The sequence below is a fragment of the Panicum virgatum genome, chromosome 4N (assembly GCF_016808335.1).
Source record: "Panicum virgatum strain AP13 chromosome 4N, P.virgatum_v5, whole genome shotgun sequence".
Taxonomy (NCBI): Eukaryota; Viridiplantae; Streptophyta; class Magnoliopsida; order Poales; family Poaceae; genus Panicum; species Panicum virgatum.
The window spans coordinates 30,224,010-30,235,295 of record NC_053148.1 but is presented as its reverse complement, the minus strand read 5'-3'; the positions used below and the strand labels follow the sequence as shown (position 1 = coordinate 30,235,295).

Below are 11,286 nucleotides of genomic sequence, written 5' to 3'. Positions count from 1 at the left end.
TTAAACAATGACACAATTCAGCAATTTTATTAGCAATTGATTTGTTTCTGTAGTTGCCCTTGTAGTTCATCTAGTAATTAGTTTATGATATATGAATTGCTCCAACATTGGTTGCCCTGTCTGTTATGGAACACTTGTAAAAATTGGTTTGTTCTAAAAATAGACTCGCCACTTGTACACCGGATTCGTACCAAAGACAGACGATGACGCGGTGATGGGCGTGGACACCCCTGGCCTACCAGGAACCTTGATTGAGGTGAGGGCAACATTACTAGTTGAGTTAAAATGTTTAATTTGCTTTCTAACTGTGCGCTTGATTCCTTGTAATTCAGACCAAAGGAAATAAGTATGAGTTGTGTTTCCCAAAGATTAAATTCAAGATGATGCTTAATTATGGTAGTGATGAAGACGAATACGTTGGACCAACTAAGTCGGTTCGTCAGGTAATGTTTCTACCCTATCAGTAAAACATGCTATGAGATTTGTAATTGTTTTAGCAAATATAGGTTCATCTAGGCAATAAATGTGACCAATTTTGTTAAATTATCAGAAATCTTATTTTTTGCAATTGGCATGTATGCAGTTGATGACCTACTCTAAATGCTTATTACTGCGACCCCCTTTTCCAATGGCAGATTTATCAAATGGCAGAGGCTCTTCGCATTGCAGTCAAGCGCAAGCATGAGAGGGGTGAGCTGTACACTCTGGAATCTGATGACGAGTGAAGCGGAGGAGGAAGCGACCAGAACTGAAGGAGATACAATTTCTACTTGTGCAATCTTTGGTCTGTTTGTTTAGTGTTGGAAAACTAGGAAATCTGGGATGTTGCCAGTACTATATATGGTACCTTAAGAACAATTCTGCTTTCGCAAATCTAGGATGTTTGGCCATACTATATATGGTACTAGCAAATGTTTTTGTATTTTCCTTTCGCAAGAACTGGATGTTGATCCTTCCTTATACCCAATTCTTGCAGATCCTTCCTTTCGCACAAGTCGGACCCACCTTTTAGCCATACAGCCTATAGTCACAGAAAGGTCAAAGGCACTGGTCAACACTGCATGCAGTTTGCCCCTCCTCTTCCGGTAACATACATACCCAACAGGGTCAGTTTTCAGATGCCTCTCTGATGCGTGGGTCCAATGGTGCTGGGCCCCACGAGTTAGTGACTGATCACTAAACGCGTCCCTTTATATGCATAAATGAAGCGGCGTGGCAGATTCGACCCCAACCAACGTCTCGCCCCTTCTCGGCCCCTTCCCTCACCAATCTGGCCCATCAACTCCTAATCGGCGCCGCCTCGCTCTCACCGCCTCACTCTCGACGAATTGCTTCACCATCACCGTCATGGTCCGCACATCTAGCACTGATGCAGAGGACCGCCGCAGCCATGGTGGAGCCCCCGTGCCATCCTCGCCTCCTGTGGCCGCCATTAATGTCATTGCACCGCCGATAGTGGAGGACCACTCCGCCCACTAGAGGCGTGCCGGGAAAGGAAGATTCGTCACAGCTGATGGGACCAGCAACGCGTGCCGGAGGAGGAGGATGACGATGATGAACCAGAGGCGCACCCAGGCGGAAGTCGAACCGGTGCTGCCTCTCGTCATCCCCAAACCGGAGAGGACAAGGACGACGAGGTCGGGCTTCTGGGTGTATCTCCTGGCTTCGCGCCACGCGACGGCCACGCGCAGCCTCCCGTCGTGCAGGTTTGGATTTGGAGTTTTTTTGAACTGCGACTTGGTACATGTACTGTAGCTCTAGATTTTGGGGTTTTTTTTGGCTGAATGAGATTACTACAAGTAGTTTAGATCTATATTGTGCTACTGTATGTTGCAATTTTAGCGAATGTAATGTCGATTTAACATGGCAGATTGGAATTTTTCATTTTACGTGGTCATGTTTGGGCTAATCTCGAATATAGTTCAGACCACTGTTTGGGATTAATTATGCAATTGCAATCAATAATGTTTAATTATTTCAATACTTAGTATATGTAGCCCAATTTGGATTCTAAATCTGTTTTGCACTGTTTGGGATTAATTATACAATTGCAATCAATAATGTTCAATTATTTCAATACTTAGTATATGTAGCCCAATTTGGATTCTAAATCTGTTTTGCACTGTTTGGGATTAATTATGCAATTGCAATCAATAATGTTCAATTATTTCAATACTTAGTATATGTAGCCCAATTTGGATTCTAAATCTGTTTTGCACTGTTTGGGATTAATTATGCACTTGCAATCAATGATGTTCAATTATTTCAATACTTAGTATATGTAGCCGAATTTGGATTGTAAATCTGTTTTGCACTGCTTGGGATTAATTATGCACTAGCAATTAATAATGTTCAATTATTTCAATACTTAGTATATGTGGCATAATATGGATTCTACATAAGTTTTGCATTGTTTGGGATTAATTATGCACTTGCAATCAGTCATGTTTGAGATTCTAATGCTGACTCTTATTTTCTTATTGAAGATTCCTAATCACAACTATGAGTTCAGGATCAATGCCAAGATTACAGTGCATTGCACATTCTCCAGTGACAGCGATGAGGAGACTGCAGAGTTCCGATTCCACTGAAGAAGGAGGTGAGATATGGTGCCCCTACCTTAAGATTCCTAAATTGCAATTATATATATGCTAACTTGCCCCTTTGTGAAATGACAGCTCAAGAAAATGGCCGAGAATCTTCGCGTCCTCCTCAAGCGGAGGTATTTCAAGCCGCTGGTTCCCTCCTCCTTCTCAAGCGCAAGCGTAGATGATTCTTCCTCAAGCGAAGAATATTGAAGAAGATGGTCCGTAGCTAGGATTTATGGTTTTACCTATGTAGTTGTAGAAATGTGTGTTGGCGTAAGAAATTATGTACTCAGTTAAGTATTGTTTTTGTGTGAAAGCTTTGTGCTTGAGATTGCTAGAGAACTAATGTTGTGTTTAGTGAAGTTGCATGGCAATGTTGTGGTACCCTTGGTAAGATATATTCCTTTTATAGTTCTAATATCTATCTTTTATATATTTATCTCTGTGTCGGTGTTTCTTATGCCTGATAGAATAGATATTCTACAAGCGCACAGAATCACCGCTGTAGCACTTCACCTTGGAGTATTTTAGGGTATCATATTTTTTCCTCAGGGAAGCACTATGGTAAATAATATCGTAAATCGAATGATAACCATACTAACTTGATCGGCCGACTGACTAGATGGGGGTAAGCCAGATAGGTGAGTGAGATAAATGGCCAGACAATGACCGAGTGACACACGGAGATTCTACTCCTTAGAGAGGTAGCAGCTGGGAGGACAAGCGAGGTAAGACACCTGATACACTTCTGAACTATTGAGCTAGCCTCTCTAGATCAGACTAAACACCTAACTAGTTCTCGGGAAAGCAGAGCTTACTTCGGCGGCTGGAAGAGGAAGGAATTCAGAAAGGGATGAGAGGGGAGTCCAACGGCAACTTGCACTACTGCTATGAAAACACTCGAACGTGGTGGACTACAAAGGACGAATAGGGCTGTCACCACCTACCGACTACCACAATGGTTCCGTGGGGTGGAACACACTTTCTAGCTAACACTAATGTCAGACACCACGTCTGCACTCGGTGTTAGGATTGCTCTTGAGGCCTTCGAGAGAAATCCCCCTCATCCTAGAGCACTAACTTGAGATACTCTTGTCCGTGCGAGAAAACCCATAAGATAAGATCCCGATCACTAAGAGAGATAATTTAGTCTAAGCTAAAGGATAACTTTCATGCTTAAGCTGAACACTCAAACTTGAGTAAATAAAAGACAGAGGAAAGAAAAGCTGACTCGGAAAAGTAAAGAAGATAACTTATATTGATAATGTCAAAAGAAAGATACAAGAGCTATACTAGACTTCCGACGACTCCGGAATCCCGAGCAAGCTCAACTCGACTCTAACTCCCAAGCTACTAACCTACTCTAGAAAGTACAAGTGGAGAGTGAAGAGCTCCAATGGTGTGTCTTGAAGTGATGGATGGTGCCTTCTATTTATAGCCTTCCAAGGTCGGTTCACGGCCGGTACTGCAGTTGGCGTCGGTTGTAAGCAGGTAAGACAGTTGAGCTTAACTTCCACGCTAGGACCCAGCCTGAGGGGCCTCCCCTAGGCCGGCCGGCCTGGGGGTCCCGCCACGTGGCCACCGACTTTTGGACAGCGGCTCTAATCTTCTCCTGGAGGCGGTTGACAGTTGCTTTGGACACTACAAAAAAATTGTTGATCCATGACGATTAAATTTCGTCACAGATCACTAAAATATCATCATAAAGCAGTATTTATGATGATCTCAACTAGCGTCATGTATTGAGCATCATAGATTACACCTCGTGACGTTTCTTAAATTTTCGTCATGGATTGATTGATCCATGACGTTTCGAAACCGTCATAGAATGTCCTTGGGCCCCCAAAGTCCAAACCAAGCCTATTTTTATGACAAAAATAAACATCACAAACAGTACAATATTCATCATGGATTTAACTGCCATGTCAATGACGTGGCTGATGACATGGTAATTGACGTCGATGACGTGATTGCTGACATGGCAATGATGTGGAAGTACTGGTGACGTGGCAGGTGAAGTCTGCCTCAGCCCATTTTTGAATGGACCCAATTCAAAGTGGGCCTGATTTCAGCCCAACATCTATTATTAGCTAACCAAATTCAGCTTTATACACAACCCATTTACCAAAACAAAAGTTTCAGCCCAAAGCACAATAAGCAATTACAGCCCAAATATAACCTCATACGAATAAGGTTCCGGTGACGAGACTCCATTCAGACAGCGAACAATCACCAAACCATAGTCGAAAACACCAGCCTAGCAGGAATTTTTAGCAAAAAGACATCATTCTATAGACTACTCATGGAACATAGTCTAAAGCTCAAGCCACGGTGAAGGCCTTCCCGCCGCTGCCACCGGTGGATCCAGCTGGGATGACTTTCACAACATTGAACCTCACGGTTTTGGACAGGGGCCTGTTCACAGTTCAGAAACAACACTTCAGCAATGAACAATATTACCTTAGCAATTGAGTGGACTGGAAAACTAGACATTGCAATGGTGTTGTATTTCATCAGTAAATGTTGGAACCCTAAAATAGAGCTCACTTAATAAAGGTCAAACAAACCAAGCAAGATGGCCATCAAAGGTGATCTACCAAGTTCTGAGATCACATAAGTATTACCTGCACTGGCCAATGATGACATGATCACCTTCCTTGACATGGAAGCATGGGGAGATGAGAGAGGGAATGTTGGAGTGCCTCTTCTCGTACCTGCAAGGTGTATAGTTATATCATTTCTTAAAAACATCAAATTTCACTTGGAAGAGAACAGAGTCTAGGCACCACAAACAGTTCACTTACCTCTGATATTTGTTAACGAAGTGGAGGTAGTTCCTGCGAACAATGATGGTTCTGTTCATCTTGGCACTATGGCATGTTCCAGCAATAATCCTGCCTCTGATGGAAACAGTTCCAGTGAATGGGCACTTCTTGTCAATGTAGGTCCTTGTACGAGAATAGAAATTAAACATCTGTTAACACTTGCAAGAAATAAATTGCAAACCCATCAAGTGATTAATCAACCTATAAAGCCCTTGATCTTGGAAAACTAAGATGGAATAGTTCCATTGTTATCAACTAGCTAGAGCAGCTAAAAATGTAATTCAGGGGGACATAATCAGTCCAAATCACACTACAAGAGATTAAACATGAATATACAAACGAGTATACAATAAAAAGCTAATACTCTAGAGAAGGTATACTGATGTCCTTTGTATTTGTAGAACTAATTATCAATAAACCTACCATGTATATTTGAGCACATGCACTAAAAAAGGGTGGCCTAAAAGGAAAACAAGAACGGGACACTATCTTGGGACTGGCAAAAGCTAGATGTCTTGGTAACTAATGCATACAATGCCGTGTTTTACTTACTTTCACTCTACCCAGATTTTACTCAAGAGAACTTCAAATACTAATAATGCCTACATATTATTCCTATTTAACGAGGCACATGAAACAAATATTTGGGGGCAATAATATGGTTTCAATTACCTGACCTCAAATTCCCATCCTGGCGGACCTAGTACCGGACCTAGTACCGCGCATCATGTAGCCAAGAGATCACCAAAGCAGCTTCTCTGCAACCCACAACCTACTAAACCGCACCAAAGGCATAGAGCTTATTAGTGTTACAGCAATATAGGGTACTATGCATGAATCAATTAGTGCAAGCTAGTTCGAATGCAAACATACACGAGCACTCCACGACTTCACGGGGGACCTCGCACGAGTTGGCATAAACACAAAAACATTGCGGGCAGATTGGGTCTGGGAGAAAGGAGGGGGACGGAGTGGACCTCACTCCGAATCTGGGAGGCGAGGGGCAGGCGCTGCCAGCCGAGGAGGGCGGTGCCCGTGCTGGACGAGGCCGTCAGGAGCCTCTGCGCCTGGGCTAAGCCGCCTGCCCTCGCTGCCAGCAGAGGAGGGCGAATCTGGGAGGCGAGGGGCAGGCGCTGCCAGCTGAGGAGGGCGGCACCCGCGCTGGACGACGTCGTCAGGAGCCTCAGCCGAGGGGCAGGTGCAGTAGAGGCCGCACCCGGGGCGAGCTGCAGCCGCGCCGCCCGTGAGGTGGTGGCGGCACCCAGCCACACAGCAGCCGTGCCTCAGCCGGGAAGAGCAGGAACTGCCCTCTCGGGACGGCAGGCGACGGATCCGGCGGGGGGAGCCCGGGATCCGGGCCTACTACGGTGGATCTACTGGCGGCGTGAGGAGGAGAGGGAGAGGGGAAGCACGGCTGCAGGGAGGCGGACTGGCGGAGGGAGAAGGGTGGCAGTGGGTTCGGCTAGGGTTAGGGGTTGAGCTAGCAGATTATATAGCATGTGAATGCATCTAGAGCCATCGGATCGACCGTGGATGGTGAGAAATAATTGGGCCGTTAGCAAATTATATAGCATGTGAATGCATCTAGAGCCATCGGATCGACTGTGGATGGTGAGAAATAATTGAGCCGTTTGAGCTGCAATGGGCTTTGTTTCATTCTTGTATGTTTAATATTTTTCTTTTTCCTTTTTATTTTATTGCACAATTGTGAAGTAACACATAGAAATAATTATCTTATATGCACCAACAAATTATATATATATAATAATACATATAAATGGTGCTGCAGAAGTTTCACTAATTTTCTAACTCATTTACTATTTTTAAATTTTTATATGAATTTCTGAAAGTTTATTAAAAGTAATTACAATTTGATCTACATGTATCTCAAATAATAATTAAAAATTTCATAAAAAGTACTTTTAAGTGTCTCTGTTCTACTATAGCTCATATCCAGAAAATGAAAGAAAAATTTAAATATTTGTTAGGAATAATTTAAACATCTACTTGCAACTTTATTATAAAATAATGATACTAATACCAAAAATTTCTCTGAAAATTCTGGAAATTTCTATAGAATCATTTTATGGATGTTTAAACTTGAAATAAAAGTTTCACTGGATTTTGCAAAAATTAGGATATATCTTGTTCACAAAATGGATGGATCTCTCACCTTGTTTCATATAAGTCAAGTCAAACTTGAGGATATTAATACCTCATAACGATTTCAAACTCTATGCACCCCAAATCTGGTGAGGGATGAACTAGATATCTTGAAATACTAATAAACAATCACACATTGGACATGACAGGAATTATATTTTATGTTTGTAATGATTTGGAAATTGAATTTGAACTTTATGCATTTAAATATTGAATCAAAATTGAATTTGACGTGACATTGCACTTTATGCATTTTTATGGACACTAAACATTATTAGGAGTGCGACAAAATTGTAATCACTATTTTTTGAGTTACACAAAAATTCAGACAAAATAGACAATTCTCAGTATTTTAGTAAATAAAAGAAAATGGTCAAAACCGCTTCATATATTACATGGGCCGAAATAATCCCACACCTGCACAGCATCAGGCAGCAAGGGGCAATAATCGCACGGCTCACTAAGGCCCAGATTGCCTTCCCTTTTTTTTATTGAAAGCATGTATTCAGCGTCGTTAAATATATATATCAAGGCAAGGGAGAGCACAAAAGATGGGGGCGGCGCAGTGGTAGCTGCTGTGTCTGTTGAGCGGAAAGTGGCTGGTTCGAGTCCTCCTACAATTTTTCACTTTTTACCATTTTAACTCTACTGTTCATTACTTTTTACCATTTTAACTCTACTGTTCATTGTATAAAAAACTGCAATGCCAAACATATTCACAAACAAGTGAATAATGTAGTGGTGGGTAAAGAACTTTTGTAGTGCGGGATCGTGAGTTCGATCCCCTGCAGCTGCAGCTCCGAAGCTGCCTTTTTTTTATATTAACGCTGTTGCGGTGGGTAAAACAGGTTGCTGACTTTTCTTTTTATATTAACGCGGTTGCGGTGGGTAATATAGGCTGATGACTGGGGTCGTAGTGCGGGATCGTGAGTTCGATCCCCTGCAGCTGCAGCTCCGAAGCTGCCTTTTTTTTATATTAACGCTGTTGCGGTGGGTAAAACAGGTTGCTGACTTTTCTTTTTATATTAACGCGGTTGCGGTGGGTAATATAGGCTGATGACTGGGGTCGTGATCTGGCTTTGCATTGAATCAAGAAAAAGCTTGTATAAATATGGTTAGTACCAATAGATATTTGTAAGATGACAAGAGGCTTAATGGGAATTGCACAATATTCTTGTCTTGGTGGTTGCTAGTTCAATTCTTGCCATCTTCCTATTTTTTATTTTTTAGTATATAAAATTTTGTTCCATAGTTTATAAATATATGCCAAAAGGGACTATGACAATTTCTGTGACATATATGCTGAAACGTCATTGTTTTGTGGGCCGGATTGTGACGAAATCAATAAAATGTCACTAAGTTTTGGGCCTAGGGCTCATACCTTCAAATTCATGATGAAAATGTGAAAATTGTCATGGATTGTATGCAATTGTGACGCTATTTAAAATTTCATAAAATTTTCGTCATAGATCTCCACATTTCTTGTAGTGGGATTCACGCGTGCATGTGCTAGGCCGGCCGGCCTAGGGGAGGCCGGCCGGCCTCCCTCTGGCTCGTCTCGTCCCTCCATTGCACCGACCTTGCACTTGTACGCTTGTGATCGTCCCTGGGTGCTAGATTGCTGACTTGGACACGAGTTTGCACTGAATGGTGAGTCCTTTGATCCTTGTGCAAGCCTTTCGGTCCATTCGATTAAACCAAGACCCTATCCTCGACTCAGGGCATCATGGTTGTGCCACATTGCCATTGGATTGAAGCCGGGGCCGTCTCTTTAGTGGTGCCAGGCCGGCCGGCCTAGGAGAGGCCGGTCAGCTTGGGATTTTGCCCAAATTTGCTCATTTTTGGTACACCTTCTCCTGAAATCAAAACTCATCCAAAACTTATGGAACTCATTAGAAATAAATAAAATATGAATGGAACATAGTGTAAAGCTCATGTTATTCCCGAGAAGTTGACGGCTATAATGTGAATTTATGGCCGCCAACACTCTGCTGAATGGTTGTGCTCTTGTGTGTCAAATTTCTTGCATAATTTCTGTCAACAGTTTTTTAGTGCAAATGGAATTATACCAGAGTGGTCGAGTGTCTTTCTATTTTTGTGTATTTCAGATGTGTGACTTACTGATGGGTCCCAATGCTGATCATAAAAATTCAATCCTTCCTGGGAAAATATGCTGGGTCAGCGCGCGCTTCGCGCCAAGAAGGCGTCGCGCTTGTGGATTATGCTGGGTCCCACTTTAGGCCCACGAGTCAGTCGGTGATCTCTAAACAGGTCGAGTCACATGCATAAATGAAGCGGCGCTGGCGGATTCCACTCCCACGTCTCGCGCCACTTCACTGCGCCTTTCTCATCCCCAATCTGTCCCATCAACTCCCCATCACCGCCTCGCGCTCGCCGCCGCATTCCACCCCGACATCGCGCTTCCTCCAACAGTGACATGGTCCACGCAACCTGCTCCTGCTGCTATACTGATGAGGACATCACTGCATCGGATACACTTCCTGTCACGAATTCTACACCAAATTCATTAGAAGGACCAATGACAAGATCTCGTGCACATCGTCTGAATTTTGAGGTGCGTTCGTTCCTTATGTTATAGCCTAATATTCATGAGGATGGGATGCTACTAAATTCTTGTGATGTCTTATTGCTTAGGAACATGGGATCAACCAATACACCAACTTCAAGCTCTGCACAAAAGCGTCAACAACTACATGCACAAGACTGAGTCTACATGACAAGTACCTCTACTTCACGTGGAATTCTGTACCAACATGTGTCGTCTCAGGTTCCACATCATACATGGTTGGAAAGCTTATCAAGTCTACTTTCCAACCCAACAAACGGAGCACCATTTGAACTTCCCAATAAAGAGTTATGGTTGATTTACTGAAGGCTGTACAGAAGCTGAGAAGACGCGCGAGAACTTCAAGGGAATCCATGAATGCTAAGCCTTTGGCCTTCCACCTCCCCAAGAAGTGGCCTGCGACTATAGCCTTCTAGGAGAGTTGTTTCCTTCTATAAAATCACCTATGTACTACTCCAAAACTTGGGTTTTTCTTAGATTGATTCTGCACACTTTGTTTGTGAGATTTCGCCTCTGTACCGGACCGACTAGGCTGCTACTTTGGTTTGTGAAACCCCAACTTGCAATTTCAGATTGCCTTTACCAGTTCTTGCTTGTGTTCTCGAATCGCTTGCAGGGATTAGCCTTCTTGGCGAGGTCAGCCGGGTTTTGTGCTCAGTGGATAACCATTTGAGCAGTGGTGTTGTGATTGCAAGGGAGATGATCTGCTCGGTCGGAGCCCTTGGATCATCTACGTCGTGATCTTTACAATTCGACTTATCATCTACCTACCGGAAGATCGGGCCTCAATACCCATTATATGCCGCCGCCTCCGCCTCCCATCCTGCGCGCGCCGTTGCCGCTGCGCGGCCGGAAGTGGAGCACCACTCCGCCCACCAGAGGCGCGACCAGAATGGAAGGTTCGTAGTGGACGATGGGACCACCAACGCGCGCCCGAGGAGGAGGACGACGACGAGGAACCGGAGGCGCATGGTGCCGGTCGTTCCCAATGTGCAGGTTAGTATCGATTTAGGGTTTGGGCCATCTACTGTAGCTATCGATTTGGGGTTTATTACTGGGACGATGGATATGCGAGATATAATCAGTAACCTTGATTAATTTAGCACTTGCAGTCATTCATGTT

General features: G+C 43.5%; 1 protein-coding gene across 16 annotated transcripts; it reads right to left on the bottom strand.

The window, feature by feature from the left end:
• Nucleotides 1–4,638: 4,638 nt before the first annotated feature.
• Nucleotides 4,639–6,871, bottom strand: LOC120671007 (40S ribosomal protein S11-like). 16 transcript variants are annotated; one of them, XM_039951206.1, is made up of 5 exons: nt 6,287–6,871; nt 6,086–6,188; nt 5,393–5,536; nt 5,213–5,302; nt 4,639–5,003 (listed from the first exon to the last, which is right to left on the bottom strand). In XM_039951206.1, the coding sequence occupies exons 3-5, from the start codon at nt 5,449–5,451 to the stop codon at nt 4,910–4,912; spliced, it is 243 nt and encodes an 80-aa protein (XP_039807140.1). In that variant the 5' UTR covers nt 5,452–5,536; nt 6,086–6,188; nt 6,287–6,871; the 3' UTR covers nt 4,639–4,909. The 16 variants fall into 16 exon arrangements, with proteins under 16 accessions (XP_039807140.1, XP_039807145.1, XP_039807144.1 ...); XM_039951211.1 differs by having other exon boundaries at nt 5,393–5,488; XM_039951210.1 differs by having other exon boundaries at nt 5,393–5,488; nt 6,091–6,188.
• Nucleotides 6,872–11,286: the final 4,415 nt, after the last annotated feature.